At 40.9% G+C, this 27,348-nt stretch overlaps 1 protein-coding gene across 9 annotated transcripts in view; it reads right to left on the bottom strand.

Moving 5' to 3' along the window:
• RBMS3 (RNA binding motif single stranded interacting protein 3) overlaps positions 1-27,348 on the bottom strand; it is an 802,311-nt gene that overhangs the window by 280,745 nt on the left and 494,218 nt on the right. For all 9 annotated transcript variants that reach the window (XM_010817553.4, XM_010817555.4, XM_010817556.4 and 6 more), the window contains exon 5: positions 20,557-20,714. In XM_010817553.4, the coding sequence (XP_010815855.1) occupies positions 20,557-20,714 (158 nt within the window). The remainder of the gene's footprint in view (positions 1-20,556; positions 20,715-27,348) is intronic.

Genomic DNA, 27,348 nt, shown 5'->3' with positions numbered 1-27,348 from the left:
CATTGCCTTTCTTTGGGATTAGAATTAAAACCGACCTTTCCAGTCCTGTGGCCACTGCTGAGTTTTCCAAATTTGCTGGCATATTGAGTGCAGCACTTTCACGGCATCATCTTTCAGAATTTGAAATAGCTCAACTGGAATTCCATCACCTCTACTAGCTTTGTTCGTAGTGATGCTTTCTAAGGCCCACTTGACTTCACATTCCATGATGTCTGGCTCTAGGTGAGTGATCACACCATCGTGATTATCTGGGTCGTGAAGATCTTTTTTGTACAATTCTTCCAGTTTAGGTCAACAAGCTACAACTTGCCATGCCAACTCAACAAGGATATATAAAACTATACCCAACCACGGAAAATATCAGGCACCCTTAGATGGACACCACTATAAGGACTCTGAGGTTTGAGACTAGCAGAGGAGGAGGCCCAACGCCCCTCGCTGTTCCAGCTCAGCAGGAAGTAGCCAGAGAGACCTCGACTCCCCTATTCCCAAAGAATTGGGCCTCCCATCTCTTGGGGGGGGATGCTACGTAGTTAGAATAGGAAGAATCAGTCTAAAATGGCAGTGTCTAAAAGATAAAGAAGAACTTCTCTGTAGCTCAGACTGTAAAGAATCTGCCTGCAATGCAGGAGAACTGGGTTTGATCCCTGGGTCAGGAAGATCCTCTGGAGAAGGGAAGAGCAACCCACTCCAGTATTCTTGCCTGGAGAATCCCCATGGACAGAGGAGCCTGGTGGGCTACAGTCCATGAGGTTGCAAAGAGTCAGACATGACTGAGAAACTCACATTACATCACACTGTCAACATTAGCAGTCTTGCAATCTCCTAAGTAGAATAGTATCAGCAATATTCCTAAATTTTAACTCTATCTGACCTTTATTATTTGGTAAAATTGGGTGGGAAAGGTAAAAATTAAAGGGTCAATTCTATTCAAAAGAAATTAATGCCCATGAACGGCACACCAGAGGAAAAACAGACTTAAGAAATGGCACACATACATAGAAAAGAATATGTATGAAATATATAAAATTTGTCCAAAAGGCAAAGTGTATAATTTTGGATGTTCTGCTGGATTTTATCAATAATATGAGCTTTCTTGGAATGAAGCCCTTTGACACAATTTGTTAACCTTTTGTGCATCCAAATATTATGTGTGTTTTCATGATCATATTACATGCAGAGTAAACAAGGGAAAAAATTTATAAACAACTGCCAAACGAGGTATACATTTATTACAGTTATAGGAATTCCAATGTGAGAGGAATTGCAGATGCCAGGAAAACTCTGAGAAGTGTACACAGGAGGCCAGAAACGCCACTGGAGAAATAACTGGGGCAGGAGTCTGGGGGGCAAGGCGGAAGGTCATGTCCCTGTAGATGGGGCAGAGTGAGCAGAGCGTTGGGGCTGGATGGAGTTTCACGGGGGAAGCTCCTGGAGATAAGCTGAGAGGTGAGGCAGAAGCTTTTGAGTTATCAAGTTAAGGACTTTTTTTTTTTTTGGAAGTTAGTTGATTTATAATGTTAAGTTAGTTTCTGGTGCAGAGCAAAGTGATTCGGTTATATTCAAAAAACTAAGACCATGGATTCCAGTCCCATCACTTCATGGCAAACAGAAGGGGGAAAAAAAAAAAGTAACACAATGAAGCTATGAGCCATGCCATGCAGAGTTGCCCTAAAGGAGATGAAACCATTCAATCCTAAAGGAAATCAACTCCGAATATTCATCAGAAGGACTGATGCTGAAACTCCAGTGCTTTGGCCACTTGATGCAAAGAGCCAACTCATTGGAAAAGACCCTGATGCTGGGAAAGATTGAGGGCAGGAGGAGAAGGGGATGACAGAGGACGAGATGGTTGGATGGCATCACTGCCTCAATGGACATGAGTTTGAACAAACTCCAGGAGATAGGGAAGGACAGGGAAGCCTGGTATGCTGTACTCCATGGGGTTGTAAAGAGTCAGACACAACTTAGCAACTGAACAACAAAATATATACTTATATATGTATACTTATATATGTATATACATACATATATTAGATATGGCTTCTCTGATAGCTCAGTTGGTAAAGAATCTGCCTGCAATGCAGGAGACCCTGGTTTGATTCCTAGGTCGGGAAGATCCACTGGAGAAGGGAAAGGCTCTCCACTCCAGTATTATGGGGCTTCCTTTGTGGCTCAGCTGGTAAAGAATCCTAAAGAATCCACCTGTAATGCAGGAGACCTGTGTTCGATCCCTGGGAGTATGTGTGTGTGTGTGTGTGTGTATGTGTATATATATATATATATATATATATATATATATATATATATATATAATTTTTTCAGATTCTTTTTTATAGGTTATTAGAAAATATCACATATATTTATTGTGCTACACAGTAGGACCTTGTTGTTTATTTATTTTTCTATAATAGTGTGTATTTATTAACTCCTAATTTATCCCTCTATGCATTCCCCCTGTAATCGTAAGTTGGTTTTCTATGTCTGTGACTCTACTTATTTTACATATAAGTTTATTTGTATCATTTTTTTAAGATTCAAGTTCTATGTGATATTGCATTTGTCTTTCTCTATCTGGCTTACTTTAGTTAGTATGACCATCTCTAGGTTCATCCATGTTGCTGCCAATGGCATTATTTCATTCTTTTTTATGGCTGAGTAATATTCCATTGTGTATATATACCACATCTTCTTTACCCCTTTCTCTGTCAATGGACATATAGGTGGCATCTGTGTCTTGGCTATTGTAAACAGTGCTGCAGTAAACACTGGGGTGCATGTATCTTTTTGAATTGTGGTTTTCTCTGGATATATGCCCAGGAATGTATTGCTGGATCATATAGCACCTCTATTTGAAGATGTTTTCAAAAGCACATTCCATCTGGGGTGCTCTAAAATTATTTTATGATTCAAATTTAAAAAAGAATATTTTCAAAGGGACATACATTCCTAGGAAACACAGAGAAGATGCACATTTTCCTGCATTGATACAGATGGTGAAGCAGAGCAGGACTGATGTCAAGGGCATGAGACTATGCATTACTGGAGCCCCAAGCCTGGGAAACTTCACTCGATTTAAAGCTCTGCTGTCACTGTCAATACATTTTAAACCAGGGGGTCTTCTATTTTTAATTTTCACTAGGACCCACCAATTACATAGCTGGTCCTGCTAAGACAAGAAAGCACAGGAAATTAACTTGACATAATAGTCACGTATCAGATGCCCAGTGGATCCACATACTGTTATTTGGAAGAACATCTGAAGAGTGACTCTTGTGTCCAAATGCAAAAGTAAAACTTTAAGCTTAATAATATCCAACTTTAGTCAATAAAAACAAAAATGGCATTTTGTTCAATGTTTAATCACAGTGGCGACTACAAACTGGCACTTGCCATCTAACTCCACAAGATTTAGATCAGGCGCTGCTGCAGCTGCGGACTTTCAGACACCCCTGAAAGGAGTTCAGGGTGAAGAGCAGAAATGAGACGCCCTATGCTGGAAGAAAAACGGACAGGCTAAGTCTTCAGATAGTTAGTTTCAGGAATTGATGTTATTAGCCCAATGCTATCTCCTCATATCTACAAAAGCACTGAAATCTGTCATGGAGATGACTGCTCCTTGTGACTAGGAAAATCTGCAAAAAATGTATGCTTGATAACATACGCTGCCCCTTCACCAAGATCACATTTATACCTTCCCCTCTACATCTTTGGCGCAGTGTCCCAGAGCTACCTGAGGTGCTGTTCCTGGGCTGCTCTCCTCAATTTGCCCCCCAATAAAACTTAACTTGCAGCTCTCACATTATTTTTATTTAACTCAACAACAGATTTCCCAAAATTAGAGGATATTTGGATTAGAAAGACAAGATGAATGATTCCCCATTCCAAATATTGAAGAGCAGCTAAGTACAATTTTGCTAACTCATTCACATTTTCTTTCCAGGAGAATGTTTCACATCTTCCAACTTGTTATTTTTATTTTTTTTCTTTTAAGTAGGAAACTTCCATTTCTAGGAACAAAAGAATTCAAATTCTGCTTTCTCTCTGCCCACAGGACCAACTCTCCATTGTCTCTTAGGGAAGATAACCTTCCCTCCAAGCAGTGACATGAATGGGAGAGGAAATGTAAGCCCTTAATTACTACAGATGTTACTTTATGGAATTTTTATTCCAGGAGAGCACCAGAATGAAAAGCTTATGCCCCAGGGCCCCCTCCCTGCTCAATCTCTCTCCAGGTACCCATCTAGATAAAAGGCAGTTAAGAATCTAAAGCTTGCTTGCCAGAGTCCTACAAATCAGACCCTTCCTCTTTGTCTTGAAAATGACATGGAATTCTAAATGAACACTGAAACTGGATGGGGGTTAGTTGTGTGCGAGCTTGTTAATGCCACATAATAAGACTCGGGGACTGCAGAGGAAGTCAGAGAAGAAAGTCAGGGGCCTTCATCCAGTCCACCCAGCTGGTTTGAAAGGCTCACATCTCCCCTTCTGGATGCTAGTATGATCGTCTTTTCTCGAGACTGTTTTACAGCACCATCAAGCCAGGTGGGGCTGCTGGTGAACGCAAGACAGCATCACAGAGTGCTCACTCTGATTTAACTGAGTGAATGTCTGCAGGAGTCTTTAGAGACTCTTGTCTCTGAAAGAATAAATGCAATAAAGGTCTGTTTTCTGTAGCTGCCGGTACTGAGTGTCAAACCATGTTGTGCGGCACCACCCAGAAGTGACAATTTCATTTTTATACACAGGGCACATTTTAACAAGGCAAAGTCTTCCCAGCAAAGACGACCATTGAGGAGCTGTGGAGTGGAGAGGTCCAGAGTGAGACCCACGAGCTCCAGAGGAGGGACTGCATTTGAAGGGCCACTTTAGGGAAAATGTGCCCATTTTCTTCTCCAGTTTCACTGTTAGCCTATTTGAAATGCCAGCCCAAGCCATCTGCGATCTGGCATGTGCTCCACTTGAAACTGACCCGAGCCTTATCAAGTGGGTCTGAAAAGGCAGCATGCCAGATAAAGCCACCTGACCAGGACCCCTTTGGATGGGCCACTGCATCCATTCTTTCTAGGTGGTACCTGAACCCTCTCACATCCCTCAGAAGAGTTCGAGTGCCAGCCAACCATTCACCCGTCAATGCATTAATTAGGTTCCTACAAGGCTCCAATCATGGTACAAAGCCTCAGGGTTTTCTGTTAGGTCTGATGTTTAAATAGAAACACACATTAAAGGTCCTGTTTGACATTCTTTCTTGTCTCCGTGCCTAGGAACCTGGCTTCATTCATTTGAAATGCTCCACCGAATTGTGACTTCGAGAAAATTTCTTTTTTAACAACATCTATTAAGACGTGCTCATTTCACAGCCAATGCAATCCTCACAGGCAGATTACATCCGATGAGAGCCTGCTTCAATATCAGGGCCAGACTTAACACATAGAGGTGGAAAAGCATAGTATAAAATCATCTTCAGCCTATCTGTCTCACATCCATGGAGAATCTCTCAGTTTATTATTTTCAAGCAATAAGCAGGATTATGCACACAGTTAAGACAAATTCACGCTGTTGTTTATGATGGTTAATGAGAGGCTTCCACTATTGTGAAATTTTTGTGGTTTTGCAATCACAAGATTTGTACAAGTTATTGGCGACTTAGACTCATACAGCTTTGCAAGCCAATCACCTTTGCTTCCAGTAAGATTTACGGAAAGGGTCAACATGAAAAGATTTTTGGAAAAAAGCAAATTATGTCATTGGCTTCTTAAACCCTGGTAACAGAAGAAAGCATAGTGAGTTTCAGGAAGAAAGAGGGGTGAAGGAGTTGAATTTCCTTCTGTTTTTGCAATTTGTTTTCTTCCTTTGAGGTGCTTGACATCCTTAAGAGACAAAAGTCATAAATGTCAAGTCGTGCACAGACTAGCCTTCCTGTCTCTTCTCTTTGAGGGAATTCTGACACCTTGGTGGCTCCTTGCACATTCCTCTTATGGAATGGAGCTGTGGACAACATTTGGCTCATGAAAACCCACTCCGAAGTCTTAAAATCACATATATTCAGGACTAGAAACAGCCTCAGATATCAACTTTTACATGACACAGAGGAAGAAGGTGGTGACTTCTCTAAAGTCGAGTTGTTGGATGAGTCTCCAAAGGAACTTTGGCCCTTGAGGCTCAGTCCAATGGCTTGTTTGGAAGAAATGGGGCTCCATGGCTGGCCTGTCATCCCTCCTGATTTCCTGCACTGATCTGCTTTCATCTTGTTGAAGCTGGGTGGGTCCTGCCATCCCCATGTCATGCAGCCACCAATGACCAGAGCAGGTGTTCTTAGAAATGGAAATTATACCTTGAGCTGATATAATGAGAAGGGTACTTCATTGCTGCAGTATTCTTTCCAAAACTCAGACATAACATGGATCCCATCATGAAATAAACATCGCAGAAACCTAGGTCTGGAGACACTTTTCAGGATACCTTGCTGGGACTACTCATGGAAAACAAAGAAAGTCTGAGATGCTGTCAGAGACCAGAGTAGACTGATAAAAAGACAACCAAATGCAAGATGGTGCCAGGGACCAGATTCTGGAGCAGAAAGGGGATTAGCAGTGGAAAAATGGGTGCAATTCATATAAGCTCTGGAGTTCAGTTAATAATACTGTAGTGATGTCAGTTTATTAATTCTGACAAATATGTTATGGTAATGCAAAGTGTTGACAATGGGAAAAACTGGATATAGGGTATATAAAACCTGTGTATGCTCTTTGTAAAGAGCTCTTTCTGTACGCTCTTTCTATAAAACTAAATTTATTCCCAACTTTGAAAAGGCTTATTTTAAAACTGACTGTATATTAAAATGATTAGTTGTTGTTCAGTTATTCAGTCAGGTCCAACTCTTTGTGTGTGACTCCATGGACTGCAGCATGCTAGGCTTCCCTGTCCTTCACTATCTCCTGGAGGTTACTCAAACTCATATTCATTGAATTGGTGATGCCATCTAACAATCTTATCCTCTGTGGATCCCTTAAAATGATTAGGGAACTATATTTCCTTTTTCTAGATACCAATGTTTGGGACCCAGTCCTGGAGATTCTGGCTTAATTGCTTTGGTGTGAAATCCAGGGACAAATTTTCCAAAGCTACCCAGGTGATCCCAGTATGCAGCCAGGGTTAAAAAAGACTATTCTGAAGTTCTGCATCAGGTCACCCCAAACTGGAGACCATGGGCCAAATCCAGCCCTCACATAGATCTGCTTGGGCTGCAAAGAGTTTCAGAAAAATTTGAAATGACTCGCAACATCTAAAGACTGAGAGAATTGACAAAAAATTTGAATGCCTCATTCCTCTTTCAAGAGAAAGGAAAAGAGAAAAAAAGAGATGTTTTCTGTGTGGCAACTATGACGTAGCAAAAACAAACTTGGTCTCTGTCCTGGGTTCCTAGCATAGGACTCCTACAGTTCTGGGGACTTCCTGAGTGATAGAAACGTCTTCTGCTACTCACAATGAACCACTTTCGACCATAACTGAGTTTGTGTTAATAAGATGACTCAAGGTGAAACCCCCAGATAGTGTTAGGACAGGGCTGGACAACAGAAAGACCCAATAATTAGAGGGCTAGAGCTTTGGGGCCCATCCTTCAATGTCTGGGGATGGCTGAGGGGCTAGAGTTTTGAGTTCAACCATCAACAATGAAATCAGATTGATTATACTCTTTGCAGCCAAAGATGGAGAAGCTTTATGCTGTCAGCAAAAATAAGACCGGGAGCTGAATGGGGCTCAGATCATGAACTCCTTATTGCCAAAATCAGACTTAAATTGAAGAAAGTAGAGAAAACCACTAGACCATTCATGTTTAACCTAAATCAAATCCCTTACAATTATATAGTACAAGTGACAGATAGATTTAAGAGATTAGATCTGATAGAGTACCTGAAGAACTATGGACGGAGGTTCATGACATTGTACAGGAGGCAGGGATCAAGACCATCCCCAAGAAAAATAAATGCAAAAAGGCAAAATGGTTGTCTGAGGAGGCCTTACAAATACCTGTGCAAAGAAGAGAAGTGAAAGGCAAAGGAGAAAAGAAAGATAAACCCATTTGAATGTAGAGTTCCAAAGAATAGCAAGGAGAGATAAGAAGGCCTTCCTCAGTGATCAGTGCAAAGAAATAGAAGAAAACAATAGAATGGGAAAGACTAGAGATCTCTTCTGGAGAAGGAAATGGCAACCCACTCCAGTGTTCTTGCCTGGAGAACCCCAGGGATGGGGGAGCCTATTGGGCTGCCATCTATGGGGTCACACAGAGTCGGACACGACTGAAGCAATTTAGCAGCAGCAGCAGCAGAAATCTCTTCAAGAAAATTAGAGATACCAAGGGAACATTTCATGCAAAAATGGGCACAATAAAGGACAGAAATGGTAAGGACCTAAAAGAAGCAGAAGCTATTAAGAAGAGGTGGCAGGAATACACTGAAGAGCTATACAAAAAACATCTTTATGACCCAGATAACCATGATGGGGTGATCACTCACCTAGAGCCAGACATCCTGGAATGTGAAGTCAAGTGGGCCTTAGGAAGTATCACTACGAACAAAACTACTGGAGGTGATGAAATTCCAGTTGAGCTATTTCAAATCCAAAAAGATGATGCTGTGAAAGTGCTACACTCAATATGCCAGCAAATTTGGAAAACTCAGCAGTGGCCACAGGACTGGAAAAGGTAAGTTTTCATTCCAATCCCGAAGAAAGGTAATGCCAAAGAATGCTCAAAGTACCACACAATTGCACGCATCTCACATGCTAGTAAAATAATGCTCAAAATTCTCCAAGCCAGGCTTTAGCAATATGTGAACCATGAACTTCCTGATGTTCAAGCTGGTTTTAGAAAAGGCAGAGGAACCAGAGATCAAATTGCCAACATCTGTTGGATCATCAAAAAGGCAACAAAGTTCCAGAAGAACACCTACTTCTGCTTTATTGAATATGCCAAAGCTTTTGACTTTGGTCAAACTTTGACTTTGTTGTGGATCACAACACCCTATGGAAAATTCTTCAAGAGATGGGAATACCACCTTACCTTCCTCCTAAGAAATCTGTATGCAGGTCAAGAATCAACAGTTAGTACTGGACATGGACAATGGACTGGTTCCAAATTGGGAAAGGTGTATGTCAAGGCTGTACATTGTCACCCTGCTTATTTAACTTATATGCAGAGTACATCATGTAAAATCCTGGGCTGGAAGAAGCACAAACTGGAATCAAGATTGCCAAGGGAAATATCAATAACCTCAGATATGCAGATGACACCACCCTTATGGCAGAAAGTGAAGAAGAATAAAAAGCCTCTTGATGAAAATGAAAGAGGAGAGTGAAAAAGTTGGCTTAAAACTCAACATTCAGCAAACAAAGGTCATGGCATCTGGTTCCATCATTTCATGGCAAATACATGGGGAAACAATGGAAACAGTGACAGAATTTATTTTGGGGGGGGGGCTCCAAAATCACTGAAGATGGTGACTGCAGCCATGAAATTAAAAGACGCTTGCTTCTTGGAAGAAAATCTATGACCAACGTAGACTGCAAACTAAAAAGCAGAAACATTACTTTGCCAACAAAAGTCTGTCTAGTGAAAGCTATGGTTTTGCCAGGAGCCATGCATGGATGTGAGCGTTGGACTATAAAGAAAGCTGAGCGCTGAAGAATTGACACTTTTGGACTGTGGTGTTGGAGAAGACTCTTGAAAGTCCCTTGGACTTCAAGGAGATCAAACCGCTCCATCTTAAAGGAAATCAATCCTGAATATTCCTTTTAAGGACTGATGCTGAAGCTGAAACTCCAACACTTTGGCCATCTGACGCAAAGAACTGACTCATTGGAAAAGACCCTGATTCTGGGAAAGATTGAGGGCAGGAGGAAAAGGGGACGACAGAGGATGAGATGGTTGGATGGCATCATCAACTCGATGCACATGAATTTGAGCGAGCTGCTGCTGCTGCTGCTGCTGCTAAGTCACTTCAGTCGTGTCCGATTCTGTGCAACCCCATAGATGGCAGCCCACCAGGCTCCCCCATCCCTGGGATTCTCCAGGTAGGAACACTGGAGTGGGTTGCCATTTCCTTCTCCAATGCATGAAAGTGAAAAGTGAAAGGGAAGTCGCCCAGTTGTGTCCGACTCTTAGCAACCCTATGGACTGCAGCCCACCAGGCTCCTCCGTCCATGGGATTTTCCAGGCAAGAGTACTGGAGTGGGGTGCCATTGCCTTCTCCAGAGCTAGCAATGGTCAATGATTCAATCCAATTGTGTTTGTGTGATAAGACCTCCATAGACACCACTGAACAGGGTTTGCAGAGCTTACGGGCTGATGGACACATTGCTGTATTGGGAAGGTGGGACACCAGAGAGGGCAGAGAATCTCTGAGTCACTTCTCCCCTCCCCACTCCCTCTTGCCCATGCATCTTTTCCTTTTGGCTGCTCCTGAGCTGTACATTTTCTGAAATACAAGCAAATATTTAAGTGTTTCCCCATGTTCTGTGGATAGTTGCAGTGAATTTTCAAGCTGAGGAGTTTCAAGGGAACCCCTGAATTTGTGGTGGGCAGGGCAGACATGTGGGTTGTCTGATACCCTATTTGTGGTTGTTTGAAGTGGGGTGCATCTTGTTGACTGAGCCCTTGAACCTGTGCGGTCTGATAACTCTGAGTAGTTAGGGTTAAAATGGAAATGGATTAGACACTCAGTTGGCGTAAGAGAACTAGATAACTGGTGTGGGAAAATGATATGGTGTTGATGTCAAAAAAAAATCCACATATTTGTTGTCAGAAATGAAGTCGGAAAAAACAAACATTGTTGTCAGAAATGAAGTTGGAAAAAACAAACATGACTGCATAGTTACTCTAGTTTGAGCAGTTGCTTTTTCTTTTTTCTTTTTTTTTTGCCTTTAGTTTTTTATTTTTTTACTTTACTTTTTCTAAACAGAGCCAGGCAGTTTGCCATGGCTCCAATCTGAAGGAGGAGTAGCAGGTTGTATTTATTGCTGAACTTGCGCTGTTTTCCATTTTTATATTTTAACAGTGGTGTCAAGGGGACTCATCCATGTGTACTGATGTTTCTCTCTAGCCCTCCCCCATGTCTTCCCAGCTCTGCCCTATGCCCCAAAGAAATGACACTTCCACGGGCTACATTATCTTTACACGGTCACTTGATGGCTTGTAGTGACGTCACCACTGGACGCCCAGTGGAAACAGAGGTCCGGCTGGTCCTGTTCATCCTTTCTGCTCTGGTACCACGTCTGTCTGGCAGGGGTTACATCCCTCCCTGTCTACGGTGCCTCCAGGTGGTCCCCGTTGCAAGGCCCTGGATCTCCCTGGACTCGGGGCACATGCCTCCACCTGTTTTCTTCTCTCTGGGGGGCAAAGTCTTGCTCCTGTTCATCGCCAGGTATCTCAGCTTCCCTTCATCAGTTCCCTTAGCTCTGTCACCCCTCTGTAAAGACTCCTCTACATCAGGATCTTCAGTTAGGTTATTTGGAAGGAAACTCTGTTGCCAGCCAGCACACTGATGGCTACCTCGTAAAACTATAAGCAATCAGGAACAAAATTATACATGAGGCCGTGTCTTTCAAGGTAAGTGGGAGGGAGACATGTTTACTCACACTTAGTCTGGGAGCTGCTTATTCCAGAATACCTGCCTGCCCCCCGGCCACATCCTTGTCTGGATGCATCATAATCTAAATTTATCTTTTCACCATATATTACCAATGTTTTCAAAAGGAACGTGGTGAAGAGAATGGAAAAACAATCAATTCAAAACCAAAATTGAGATAAAGAAGGAATTGATAAGTAGTATGTTCAGGTCTCATCATTCAGTGCAACTGGAATGAATGTATTATCACTTTTGATCAGTCTCTTTGAGCTGTAGCCATATTTCATTACTAGGTATTACTATCTGTTACATATCTATTCTTTTTTTCTCTGCTCCTTTTTTTTTTTTTTGCTTTTTTTCTCTTTCCTAAACATGCAGAACTTGGCCTGACCTTGACTATCCTCCCTTTCCTTTTCTGGGATGGAGCTTTCCTCTCGGGCTCCACCAGGGACTCTCATGCTGGTTCCTTCTCATCATCTGCATCTTGGGTTAAAGCTCTCTCCTCAGAGGGCTTTCCTGTCCTTGACTTCAAGCCTCTCGTTTTTTTTCACACTCCCTATAGCACCCATATGCTTTATTTTGTTTTTGTAACACTATTGTTGATATTCATCACTTGATATTTTATATTGGATGAATACTCATTGGGTCCCCAAATCCAGCAGAATGCCAGTCAGTGAAAGGAGATGTTTTTTGTGTGTATGCATATCTCTAATGATCACATGTGGAATAATTACTGGCATATTGGAGAAGGCAATGGCTACCCACTCCAGTATTCTTGCCTGGAGAGTCCCATGGACAGAAGAGCCTGCCAGGCTACAGTCCACGGGGTCACAAAGAGTTGGACATGACCGAGCAACTAACACTTTCACACTGGTATATTAGTAGTACCCACATATTTAATGGGTGAACTGAATGAATGTATGAATGAACGCATTTTACATATCAGGAAGGGAAGCTAGAGAGTTTAACAGGCCCAAGGACACAAATAGGCAGAACAGAACAAAGATGCAAGCGGAGTGATTTCTGACCATAAAGCCACGTGTATAACCGCACTTCATGGGTGGTATTGTTGTTTATCTGCTAAATCGTGTCTGACCCTTTTGTGACCCCATGGACTGTGCCTGCCAGGCTCCTCTGTCTATGGGATTTTCCAGGTAAGAATACTGGAGTGGATTGCCATTTCCTTCTCTGGGGGATCTTCCTGACCCAAGGCTCAAACCCAAGTCTTTTGCATTGACAGGCAGAGTCTTTACCACTGAGCCACCAGGGAAGCACTCATGTTAGGATGCTCCAGCTCACAGAAAGCTGAGCATGTAGGAAAGATATTAAATAAAGGAGGGTCACACACGTCTTCCAAACGGTATTGCAAAGTGCTTCTCTTTATCGACTGGAAACTCACAGCCTCCCTGAAATCCCACAACCTTCGGGGTCCAAGAGCGCCTGTCATGGTTTGTACTTAGAGCAGGTAGAGGGTGAAGAGATCTTACAGTCCCTGAGCACAAGGAACGGCCCCCATTTCCAACTCCAAGGTAACAAAGTTCTCCAATTTTAGTCTCACAGGGTGAATAATACTCAGAAGCCTTCTCCCATTCCACCAACTCTGTCTTGGGAATAACGTCATTCTAGCTTCAGCATAATAAAACAAGAAACTGTATGGTTTTTCTCCTTCTCTAAGTTTTTATAAAATCATGTATGCAGCAAGATGGAAGCCCAGAGATTATACAGTGCAATTTAAGCCATTTGTTTATTTAGTTGATAGAGTGATTGGTTTGGGTTTTGAAACCTAGAGACCAAATAAATGGAAAAGCAAGGACAGTGTTTTGGCTTCTTTAGCGATGACCATGATTTTCTGATGTTAAAAGACAGAAAGACAGAGGCAATGTAAAGACAGAGATGAAGACAAGCACATAAAACAAGAGTAGAGATAAAGAAGCTAGAGGGTGGACCAGGGGGTTTCTCCTCCTTGGATCACATCTGCTGGCAATTGAGAGAGGAATTAAAATTACCAAAAGGAATAACAGTCCTCCTTCTTTTCAACCTCAGCAAACACAATTCTAACCTGTTTCTGTGCAAACACAGCTGTAGTTTGGAGGTTAGTAATCACTAAGTTTACATTTTAGAGATTTTCTCTGCTCAAACTTGATTTCCTAGTTCCATGCATTTCAGAGAATGATGGTGAATGAATTGCCAAAACAGCAAGGGAGAAATATTAACACAAAGATACAATTAAAGTAGATAGAATCAAAACATATCCCAGACAATAAAATCACATTTAGATTAGCTTGATGGTAATTTTAAAGCATCATAGAGTTGCCTAAAAAGACAGTATTAGCATTTGCCTTGTACTTTTTAAAAATTTCTTTATTTTCTTTATCAGTGGGAAAAGATAGGGAGTAAGCAGTATCAGGGAGAGGAAAATAAGTGAACAAAATTGCAATGATAATTAAAGTAATTAAAAGAAACTACAAAAACAATATTTTAATCCATTTATCCTGATTTTTAATAGTTAGGCTGATATTTGTCTTCCTATAACCATGATTTTTTTTTAACTTAGTGAAAAGAACGAAGAACTGAAATGATTTACTTGTAAAACTTGCCCGTTTGGTAGGAAGCGATAGAACACAGGGTTGCCCAGATGTTAAAAGTCATTCAAACAAAACTCCATAAGAATCAAATTAAGAGGACTGAGAGAGGTGAAAAAAACTGCAAAATAGAAAGGTCTCTGTGCTCAGCAGTCTCTCACGCTCTCTAGCTCACGAGGGAACAGTAAAGGCACTCCTTAAAGAGGGTCTATGTTCCCAGATGTTGAAGCTGGATTAATTGTGAACATTCACTCCTCATCCCTTCTCCATTTTGGGTCACTCTTTCCTGGCCCCTCATAACACTCTTTCAATGTGATTTTTGTTAGACAAATGGTCTCATGTTTCTGGAAATGGGAAATGGATAACGTGAACACACAGTCCTGTCCCTCTAGACCTGGGCTGATTTATGCTCAGATCCTCATGCTGGAAGGCAAGGTAGCCTGTTGGCACCGCCAGCTCTGCAGCAGTGGCTCTCGACTGTCTGACTATCCGCATTCCCACCATAAACTTTTGTTTGTAGGAGTTTATGACTTGGCTATAAAACGCTGCCTGCAGCGGGGTGGATCTTACAAAATTGTTTTATGTTACAAGAATGGAAAAACAAAATAATAAAATAAAATAAAAGGTCTGTAATTTCAGACACTATCTAGTGCTTCTGGAACTTTAAAAAGCCTGTAATTGTGCTGTCTCTGCACCCTGCTGGTGTTCAAATCAGTGCTTTGAAGTCCAGTGGTTTAAATATAAAACGAAGATACCACCTTTACTTTGAAGAAGTGATTTTCAAAGAAGATGAATGTATAGCTTGCAAGTAAAATAATAATGAGGGGTTTTCTTTCGAGTCGAAGGAATTTCAGGACCTCAAGAACTTCTGGAGAAAGGTGCATGGAAACATATACACTACCATATGTAAAGTAGACAGCCAGTGGGAATTTGTTGACTGACTCAGGGAACTCGGACTGAGGCTCTGTGACAACCTAAAGAGGTGGGAAAGAGTGGGAGGGAGTTTCAAAAGGGAGGGCACATATGTTTACCTATGGCTGATTCACGTTGCCATATAGCAGAACCAACACAATATTGTAAAGCAATTATCCTTCAATTAAAAATAAATAAATTAAGAAAAAAAGAACCACATCTGGAATTTTGTCCCAAGATAGAAGTGTAAAAAAAAATCCCTGAGCTCACTTCCTCCTAGACGCACACCAAAATAACTATAAGCCCTGTGATTTTGAGAACATGGGCTTTTGTTCATTTGTACCTGAACCTATAGGTAGGTTCTCCCGTCTATCTTCTGTAAGATTTTATATAGGATTTTAACTTCTCTTGCCCTCATTTTTTCTATAATCATAAAATGTGAATAATAATAATAAACCAATAATTAACTCAAAAAACCAAACCAAAAAAACAGAAGGAACCAGAAGGAAACAGGAGGGACAAGAGTTGTGGCATAGTCCAGAACCGTGCCCATCTGTGGGCATGGATAACCGTAAATAAGACGGCAATTACAACTGCAGAAGTTCTTCCCAAGGAGCAAGCAGTCCGAAGCCCAGATTAGACTCCCCAAGCTGGAGCTCACAGAACATCTGGGTTTGAAGGCCAGTGGGGCTTGCTTTTAGAACATACAGAGGGCTGCAGGAAATAGAGACTCCACTCTTAAAGGGAGCACACACAATTTCACACACACCAGGAACCAGGGCTGAAGCAGTCATTTGAAAGGAGCCTCAGTCAGACCCAACCCCTGATCTTGGAGCATCCCCTGGAGAGACAGGAGGCAACTGCGCCGCCCCCTGTGGATACAGAAGCCGGGAGCTCTTTGTGCCTTAGTAACACTGGTGCTGGAATGTGCCGTAGTGGAAGCCTCCCTCTAGTATATTAGCCTCGGGACTCAGCTCTCTCCCAACTCACCAGCCTGTTGGCAGCAGTACTGGGAGCCCGACTAACTGGGATGGGACACAGCCCCATCCACCAGCAAACAGGCGCTGCAAGAACCTCTGAGCCCACAGCCACACCTGGACATATCCCCGTCTAAATGAGATCCTGGGGCCCAGTGCTTCACACTAACACACAGGGACTAGATCTGGAATCCCTAAGAACCAGCAGCCAGGGACTCTGCTATCCAGCCTGGCATATCAGAGGGCAGGCATCAGTCCCAGGACAACCGACAAAGCCCTGCCGCCTGCTATGGCAGGACTCACCCACCCATTAGCAGGTCAGAGCCAGTCCAGGCCCACAGACCAGCAGGCCAACACAGGCTTCAGGACCCTCCACACCCCACAGCAAGCTCTCTCAGAAACCACACCTGGGCCCTACGGCCAGACCCCAGGACACGGCTCTGCCCACCGGTGAGATGGCATGGCCATCGGACCTGGCTTCACTTGCTGCTTCCCGGGTGGTGAGAGTGGTAAAGAACTTGGCTGCCAATGTAGAAGACATACAAGACAGATGTGGGTTCAATCCCTGGATCAGGAAGTTCCCCTGGAAGAGGAAATGGCAACCCACTCCAGTATTCTTGCCTGGAGAATCCCATGGACAGAGGAGGCTGGTGGGCTACAGTCCATGGGATCACAAAAAGTCAGACGCACTGAATGACTAACACTTTAACTTTCTTTCACTCACTGGTAGGCAGGCACCAGTCTGGGATCCCTGGACCCTGCCTTCACCCATCAGGGAGCCAGCGCTAGCCCCAGGGCCCCATTGGGTTCTGCCACTGGCCACCTCATGACCCATCCCTGCCATCCAGCAGCCTCTCTAAAGAGCAGGGCCTGACGATCACCTGGACTGGGTCCAGCCGTGACTACCAGACCACCCACAGGATGTCTCCTGCAAGGCTGGGAAACACAACCAACCCACCAGATACACAGAATTAAAATAGCAGTTTAAGAAAAATCAGGCAACAGAGGAACATATTCCAACTGAAGGAACAAGATGAAACCCAGAAGAAAAATTAAGTGGATATCTACCTGAGAAACAGTTCAAGGTAATGTTTGCAAAGATTATCAAAGAGCTTGGGAGATAATTAATACTGTTAAAATCACTCTGCATCCTAAGGCAATCTACAGATTCAATGCAATCCCTATCAAAATATCAATAACAATTTTCACAGAAATAGGACAGATAATTTTAAATTTTTTATGGATGCATAAAAGACCCCAAATAGCCAAAACAATCTTGAGAATGAAGAATAGATCTGGAAGGTATCATGTTCCCTGACTTCAGGCTATAGTACAAAACTACAGAAATCAAAACAGTGAGGTACTGGCATAAAAACAGATACATAGATCAGTGGGGCAGAATAGAGCCCAGAGGTAAATTCACACACTAATGGTCAGTTCACCTACAGTTGTGCTGGGAAACCCGAACAGCTGCATGTAAGAAAAAATGAAATTAGAAAATTTTCTCACACCATATACAAAATGTATTAGAGCCCTAAATGTAAGGCCAGAAACCATGAAAAGTCCTAGAAGAAAACACAGAATACTCTTTGATGTAAATCACAGCATTTTTTTTTTTTTTTTGGATAATTCTAAGACAAAGGAAATAATAGCAAAATAAAAAAATGGGGCCAAATTAAACTTAAAAGATTTACACAGGAAAGGAAACCATTGACAAAAAGACAACCTTCTGTATGGAAGAAAATATTTGCAACTGATATGGCTGATAAGAGCTTAATATCCAAAACATACAAATTCAATATTAAAAAAAAACCTCAATATCTAAAAGCTGAACTACTAGATTTTAAAATGGACACAAGTCCTGGATAGACATTTTTCACAAAAAGATGTAGAGATGGGCAATAAACAAATGAAAAGATGCTCCATACCAGAAATCAGCAGAGAATTGGAAATCAAAACCGCAATGTGACATTACCTCACATCTGTGAGGATGGCTATCATCAAAGGACACAAATGGCAAATGTTGGCAAGATGTGGAGCAAAGGGAACTCTGTGCACTACTGTGGGCGTGTCAGTTGGTACACACACGGAAAAACAGAATGAAAATTCCTCAAAACCTACAAACAGAAATACCATGTGATCCAGCAATCCCATTCATATATATACATCAGAAGAAAGCAAAAACATTATTTCAAAAAGATACATGCGCCCACATGTTCATAGTAGTGTTTTTATGATGACCAAGGCATATAAAGGACTATGTGTCCATCAACAATAGATGAATAAAGATGTGCGTGTGTATATATAGATAAACGTTTTTGTATTAAGTTCATTTATTTTTTACTTGTAGTTGGCTTACATTGTTATATTAATCTCTGCTACACAGCAAAGTGACTCAGTTTTACACATATATACATTCTTTTTTAAATGTTCTTTTCCATTATGGTTTATTCCAGGAGACTGGATTATGAATTGTGTGTATATAATGGGTGGATCCTAGTTCAATCTGACTGATGGGAAGACACTAAGAAGAGACTAAGAACACACACAAAGGGCAGATTATGTGAAGATACAGGAAAAGAAGACCATCTATTAATACAAAACGCAGAGAGGAAACCAACCCCTACTGCCACCTTGATCTTGAACTTCTAGCCTCTAGAATTGAGAGAAAATATGTGTCTGTTGTTTAAAGCCACCTAGTCTGTTGAATTCTGCTATGACTGTCTGAACAAACTAATATATTCATGCTGCTGCTGCTAAGTCGCTTCAGTCATGTCCGACTCTGTGTGACCCCAGAGACGGCAGCCCACCAGGCTCCCCCGTCCCTGGGATTCTCCAGGCAAGAACACTGGAGTAGGTTGCCATTTCCTTCTCCAATGCATGAGAGTGAAAAGTGAAAGCGAAGTCGCTCAGCCGTGACCGACTCTTTGCGACCCCATGGACTGTAGCCCACCAGGCTCCTCCATCCATGGGATTTTCTAGGCAAGAGTGCTGGAGTGGGGTGTCATTGCCTTCTCCAAATATATATTCATACTTTGTACCAAAAATCTTTTGCTTAAAAAAATTTTAAAAAGACATAGATCTTCTTGGAAAAGGTGTTCACTTGTTGAATTTGAAACGTTTCTTTCTCAGCAGGAGCACACACTGATTTGTTAGAGAGAGGTTTGGAGGGGACAGGGATACACTGTGTGAAGTGGAGCATAGCAGGCGTTCAGTGAATCCTGCAATGCCAGGCCTCCAAGAGCAGCTGGTACCGTCTCCAAGAATGATTACATTGGCAAATTTCAGAGACCCAGGCGGTCCGATTAGCTCTGCCTTGACCATTAAAATCAACAGTTAATAATGTTCTGAAAACTTGAAAGCCTCATGAATATATTCAAGTCTGGGAGATGTTCTTCATTCTGCTGACTTCTCTTCAAATCATAAGACATGCATCCGGTAGAGGTCTCCCAGGCTAGTATGTGTAGAACAGTGTGTAGACATTAAGACTTGGTCCATGACCTCCAGGAAGTCAAGGTAGAGATTAGTTAACAATTGTGTTTTCTTATCTTTCCAAGTGTGTTCACAGAACTTGGTTTGGGATGATTTTTCCAAGAGATGCCAGGGTTCCCCACAGGCAGACGTGCCTGTCTGTAAGGGGCTGGCTTCCAGATGGTATCTAACATCCATCCATTCATTCACGTTGAGTCCGCTGAAGACACATAAACACACCCAGCTGTGGAGACACAGCTTTTCCTTTCCTTCTGTGCCATTGAGCAGTTTCTTTTTCTCTGCAGTTTCCTTAACTTTGTTTTTTCATGAAAGCACAGCAGGTACAACCATTTTAACTCCATTTCTGGCTGAGATCCCCTTTGGTAAACATTCCCTTAAAAGTTAAAAAGAAAACTACTCGTCTTTTTCCAACAATGAGAAAAGTGCAATTTGTTCTTTTTTGTTTTGATTAAAACATCAAAAGCTCGCGGCAAGGGCCTCTTAAATGCAAATGCCCTCTTCACCTCCTCTTAGATTTCTGAGTTCCTTGGGACTTCCCAACAATTCCTGTTTCTCTGAATCTTCTCTCTTCCCCTGGCTGAGAAATTCTACCGTCTAGCTCTTTGGAAATCAATGCTAAATCATGTGGATGCTTTGTTCAGCCCATGGGGTCTTTGACTTTGGGGTTCTGAGCATTTATGACCCTTAGTGAGATTGACAGCATCTGGTTTTGTTGATCTATAAGCATAGAGAGGACTGGGAAAGTGTCAGGCATTTCATTATGACATGTGACAGATAGAAACATTCTGTGTACATATTTTAGCAAGAACAACATATTTACAGTTATACTGGAATTATCTAACTCAAAGCAAAGATACAGAGTAGTTTGATAATCTGCTTTTCTTTGAATATTCTACATTCCAGCACTATTCTAATGCTAGAAAGGGATGGAATTAAAAGTGAATACTCAGGAAAGAGCAGGAGTTTTACCTGGCAAAGCCAACGCCTCTGCTGACTCCATTAGCATCTCTTAGTATCCTTGTGGAAATGACATGTCCAAAGGGTTTCAGCATATTCTCAAGTTCCTGCTCGTCCATAGAAATGGGGAGATTTGAGATGTAAAGGTTTGTTGGGTCTTGCTCTTGTTGCTAAGGGAAAAAAGAAACACACAGGGTAAGTTCTGAATATTGAGAAACACTGTGGATACATTTCCCTTACATTGCCATCTAGAGTCCAGTCTCCAACATTCTGCTCAAGTTCTTTCAGTGAGGGCAGTGTTTCTTTTCACTGAATTCCTATGGGCTGCAACGCTTCTCATAGAAACAATGTCATCTGTGGCAACCATGCTTTCTGTCCAGCCTTCCTTAGAAAAGACTAATGAACTTTTATTGTGGTTGGACAAAAGTAAACACGGATGTTCTATGACCATTAGCTGGTGGTTCTATAACCACTCTAATTGCCTTCACCACTAGTTACAAATGTTGCATTTAGAGAGTGTTCATAGTCATGTGTGCATGCGCGTGCTAAGTAACCTCAGTCATGTCCAACTCTTTGCAACACTATTGACTATAGCCTGCCAAGCTCCTCTGTGGGATTCTCCAGGCAAGAATACTGGAGTGGGTTGCCATGCCCTCCTCCAGGGGATCTTCCCGACCCAGGGATCCAGCCCACGTCTCTTACATCTCCTTCATTGGCAGGTGGGTTCTTTACCTCTACTGCTCCCGGGAAGCCCTTCACCACACACTAGGCATTGTTTTAAACCCTGATATAGACTATTTCATTCAATATTCCCAGTATATATAATCGTTACTATTTTAAAGAGGACAAAATTGAGCCATGGCTTGTCTAAGTTACATAGCTCGTAAACGTCAAAGCCAGGGCTGAAACCTGGGAGATATCCCCCAAGTTCGCAGGTTTTCCTGTCTTACTATATTGCTTTCCACTGAATCAATGGGGGGAAAAGTAGTATGGTCCTAGAACATCATTTATCATCAGCCTCAGCATCAGTTGGGAACTTGCCAGTAATGTAAATTCCCAGGACCCACCCCCGGATCAGACACTTGAGGGTGGGCCATATGACCTGTGTTTTGACAAGCCCTTCAGGTGATTTCTGATGATTGCTCACTGCCACAGAACACAACTAAATATTTACACGTGAATGAGACTATGATGCAGTACTAGTGCTTAAATAAGCTTTTTTAATAGGATGGGAAATCCAACAACCTGCCAGCATTATTTCCAAGTACACGAACATTTGCTATTTCACAGACTGAATTTATATGTTAGAACTTAGTTATATGTCTCAAAATAATGCACACCCAAAAACCTGATGTGATTAAGTGTTAGTTGCTCAGTCGTACTCGACTCTTTGCGACCCCATGGGCTGCAGCCCACCAGGCTCCTGTGTCCATGAGATTTTCCAGGCAAGGATACTGGAGTGGGTTGCCATTTCCTTCTCCAGGGGATCTTCCCAACCCAGGGATCGAACCCAGGTCTCCTGCACTGCAGGCAGATTCTTTACTGACTGAGCTACAAGGGAATGCACAGCCAAAAACCTGATGTGATTAGTTAATATCAAAACAGCTCAGATACTTAAATGAACTATTATATTTTAACTAAAACAACAAGAAACACAATCACATTGGGAAAAGCAGTTCTGAAGTCTGTAGCAAATGAGATGATATAACAGTAAAAATATCTTTTGTGAAGAGATGATATCTTCTGTAGATATTTGAGGTTTTAAGCACAATGAACAAGATTCCAATTACTATTACAGGTCAAGAAACAATTTCGGCATGAAACTAAACTCCATTATATTTAGCAGTTCTAAATATTCATGGAGGTCATAATATTTGTATTAGGCTTTGAGATGAATAAGATCTATTATTAGGTTCTTTTTGAAACACAGTTTAGTTTTCAAGCTTTTTGATCACCAGGGAAATCTCTGCAAATAAATATGCAATCAATCAAAAAATACAACACAACTTTAGCATTTGGGAATATAGTTTAAATGGAGAAACTATATAACTGTGGTCAGTTTCTCTCACTCTCTCACACACACATCACTAATTAATGGTATGATCCTAGAGAGAAAGCAGAGATATTATTTTTTCTTAAGTGACATGATCCTCACCCCTTAATGGGGGTGATTAAAAAAAAAGTCGTATTTCAGATACATAATAACAAGCCTATTTACATACAACTTCCATCTTTATATTATTATACTGCCCATCCTTTGATTTTAATCTTCATATCATCTTTCCAAAGGCAGGTAAGCAAATAACATCATAGTTACTGGATAATGAGGAAATGGAGGCACGAACTTTTCATCGTCTTACTTGAAGACAATTTGATAATTAGCGACAGGGTTCAAAGTAAATTTAGTCAGGTTTTCTATCTTCCATCTCAGTGCCTTTTCCACTAGTCCAGTCCAGTGTTATCCACGCTGTAATCATTTGCATAAAATCTTAGAAAATGTGCCAGCCATGTACTGATTTTATTTTCTTAAAACTTTTCTTTACATCAGAATACCTTTGGGCTTAAGTAAACCCATTTAAAAAGACAACATTATGTTGCTTGCGTAGCTAAAAGGCCAGGATCACTTCGCATAAGTAGGTTACTATCAAAACTGATAACAAATTAATGTTATTAAATTATATTAGATATTGCTTCTTCGCAGAAGATTTTGACCTTCGTGGCTGATTCTCTCTTAGTTACAAAAGAAATTTGTAATTAAGAGAGGTATTGACCACACTAGGATCAGACAGTCTTTTTCCTGGGAAGAATCAGAGTTGAGAAAAGAATAACTTTCTTATAGTATGATTTTTGGATCTTACACTTCCAGGTCAACTCACGTCCCAGTGGGAGTTCCTGCTTAAGCCCAGAGAGTAGACTGCAACATACGGCAGTCCCAGGAACGGGTGGGAATTTGCCCAGTGTTCTGCACCCCTTTGTCCTAAATGAGGATAAATCACCATAAGCAAACAATCCCCCTATGCCAGCATTCTGTACAATCTTTTCATTTTCCAAGGAGCATTAGACCAGTGTATCCTGATTTATTTACTTGCACCTTCTCAAAACGGAGTGCAATAAACAGACAGAGCTTATACACGAGAGACTGCCCAGGAAGCTACTTTCTGAATCCAAATTCAAAGAGCAAGGCCAACTCCTAATCTGTATTCACAGAGACAAAACAGAATTGGAGAGTGTCACTCCTTGATTTGTGTTCACAGAAAGACTATAGTGTTGGGCAGTGTTATTCATTAACTCATTCTCTCCTTTGAAATACAAGTCTTCAACATATTTGTTGACTTGACAAGAGAAATTAATTTCTGTATAGAATGAACTTTAAAATAATATATACATCTATATCTTTAATTTTTATTTATGTATCAGATTTATGTAAACAGACTGTTTCTTTTGAAAGGCTCTTTGTCACTGTGAACCTGAAGGAATATGCCTTTTAAATTTGCAAAAAACAATAACTCATATGATACCTACACTCTAGAATCTTTTACCAATCTGTTTTTAACTTTTCATGATCATTTAGCTCCAGAATGGAGCTGAAGTGGCACCTCATCCGGTCGGATCATTTAACAGATGGGGGAAAGATAGAGACTGGAGTAGTGCTTATGATTTATTTGAGGCCACCCAGCTAATTAGTAACAGGCTGGAAATAGAACCCATGTCCCTTCATGCCTGGTCTAATGTTCTTCCCAACGCTTCATACTGCCTTTCATCGTAAACTCCAGAGAATAGTACACAGAAGTGTGTAGTTCAAAGAAATATTAGTACAGAAAAGAATATCTCTGCATATCTTATTTTATTCACTGCTGCTTATTCATTACTTAGCTTAGACACAAAGTTAAGCCAAGAAAAGGGGGTTCCTGGCCTTATTTGGCATCTCACATACCGTCACTGAATGACCCCTCTGCAGCATTTAATCTGAAAAAGTACATGACGATAATTCACACATCTATTACATGTAATTGACTGTGTCAGCATATAACTCCTCCATTGGGTCCGTCTGTATCTTTTCATTGGTATAGGGACTTCTTGATTTATTATTTAGCTTTGTCAAAAGATGGTGAAAAAGTTAGAACTCCCATTGTTAATGGGAGCAGAGACCTTGCCATTTTATGTAAGGATATGTAAATATTCATTTCATGACTTCACTCTCCATGGATTTCTGGTGTTAGATTTATTGGTGTTCATTCACTTTTTTAATGTAGTTAGGAACAACTTCAGAACATTTTGAGGAAGCTTAGCAAATGAAGACAAATAGAGGACAACATTATTGCTCATATCAGGATCAAATATCACGTCTGGGTCTGTGTTTGCTGGATGCGTAACACAGCTATTATATATACATGATTCTAGAAAAGGTAGCAACTTTTGAACAAGATTTCAACACTCAATCTGATAACATTGATGCTTGTTGAAATTATATTTAAATATTCAGGAAGTAGTTATTGGCATCAGAGATTTTAGAGCAAAGTTTCTCAAGCCACCTGTGGTGGGAACCGTTTTAATTTCCAATCTGTCACAAACTGATATTTGTAAAATATTTATATTTGCCAAAGCTAATAGAACAAAATTAAAAGACACAAAATGCAAGTTGCAATTTTTATTGCCATGTTCAACAGATCAAAATTACATTTGGATTAAATGTCATGCTAATGTGAAATTGTTATAAAAAGTTTTAAATGCTTACTCTCTATTTCGGTATGTATTTCATTTTGAACAAGTACTATTTGGTAGATCAAATTATAATACTGATTTAGGGGACTATGTTTCTATTTTTTCCACGATAATATTTTACACTAAGTTACCAGTCTTTGCCTACTTTATATACTATCAAACTTTTTTTTTTTTTTTTAAGCATGACATTATGTGCAATCAATTAATAGTCACTTTTAACTGTTAAGTGGACAAAGTTGTCTCAGGATGAATTGTCCTGAGCAGCGGTGACAAAATATCATGAAATATCCTGAAGATGTTTGAAACAACTCTAAAGCAAACATATGATTTTAAATATTTTTAAAACACATCGAAGGGGATGTCCATATAGAGTACAGATAATAATATTATTCCTTAACAGAGCAGAGTTTTACAGTATTTAAGGTGTTTGGGGGCATTTATTTTATTTTACATGGCCCTTTCTAACACTCCTAGGCAGTAGATTGGCAAGAGTTACCATCATCACTCTGCAAATGAGAAAATCGATTCTGATATTTTAAGAAGGGTACCAAACACACATGGCGAGTAAGTGAATAAATGACATCATAAGTGATATTTTTGATGTTGATCAAGATCAAGATAGTACCCTTTGTTCTACAGTACGCCAATTCTCTGGATTGCCAATAAATATTGCTATTCAATGGATCTCACTAGTAGAATGAAAAGTCAATGTGGAAACAAAGGTGCAATTGCTTTTCTTTAAAATTTATTTATTTTAATTGGAGGATAATTAAAATATTGTGATGGTATTACTTTTTAATGGACGAACTTATTTTAAATGCTACAGCAATTTAAAAATTAATAATAATAAAAACAAAGTGTTTTCCCTTTCCCCAAAAACAAAAACATGGAGTCAGAGCCTCTTGAATTAACACGCTGCCCTTAAAGGTATCAGAGGTTTTAGAATTAGTTTAACACTAACTTTGCACACAAATGTTCTTACCCTTCTAGTAACGTCATCAGCCTGTTTGATGCATGGTCTAGGAGTTCCAGCTCCTCTCGGCAAGATCTGGAGGAAACCAGCCATTCTGGACATACTTCTCTGATGATTCATTTCATCTGCTACCTGGACTGAGCCACAGGATGCTCAGAGAATTGGTCAGGCATTGTTCTAATCTAGCTGTGAGAGTGCTTCCTGAATGACGTTAACATTTAAACTAATTTGTTTACTGAATAAAACACATAACCCCCTCTAATGTGAGTGGGCCTCCTCCAATCGCTGAAGATCTGAAAAAGGCTGATCCTCCCTCAGGTTTAGTTCAACCACCTTCAAGCTGGGACCCTATTTCTTTCCTGCTTCTGAACTCAAAACTGAAACACTGGCTATTACTGTGTCTCCAGCACAGCTTGCTGACCTCAGATCTTGAGACTCGTCAGCCTCCATAATCAGGCAGATTTCATGAAATAGAACTCTTCTCACACACACATACACAGACACACACATACCTTACTGGCTATTTCTCTAAAGAATCTTAACTAATACAAAGTGTTAATTTTGTCAAATCTGTTTTGTCATAAAAATATGAGAGCAGTCTTAGCTCTGACTTTCACATAGGACCTTCTTGTTCCCTAGCCACAAAAACATGGTCTTGGACCAGGTATAAAGAGAGCCAGAGTCTTCCTCTTTCTCTAGAAGCATCTAATGCACTAGAGACCATTAAAGGGAAAGTAAAGAAAGACTACTAAGAAGTAGGCTTTCACCCCTAAATAGTGCCCAGTAAAGATATCCACTGTCTTATCTTAACCAATGAAGGCGGCTGCCCTCTATTTTCAATTGTCTTCTCCCTCTGCTAAGAGTGAGAAGGTGATTTCTCTTCCCCTGCTCTTACATACTGATGGAGTCAGAGCAGAGCATCCAGCAGTTTTTCCCCCTGAGGCACCAATAAGAACAATTTCCATAAAATAAGAATCAATAAGAACAATTTCCCTAAGGAGCACATGTTGCAAAGAAGGATTTCATTATTTCAGATTTCATGTAAGCACAGCATTGGCAATTGGAGTTCTTATCCCCAAGTTCAACTGGGGACACAGGTTAGTTCTGGA

This window comes from Bos taurus, chromosome 22 (assembly GCF_002263795.3).
Source record: "Bos taurus isolate L1 Dominette 01449 registration number 42190680 breed Hereford chromosome 22, ARS-UCD2.0, whole genome shotgun sequence".
Taxonomy (NCBI): domain Eukaryota; kingdom Metazoa; phylum Chordata; class Mammalia; order Artiodactyla; family Bovidae; genus Bos; species Bos taurus.
Note: the sequence above shows the minus strand (reverse complement) of the source record. Positions and strands in the feature narration are given on the sequence as shown.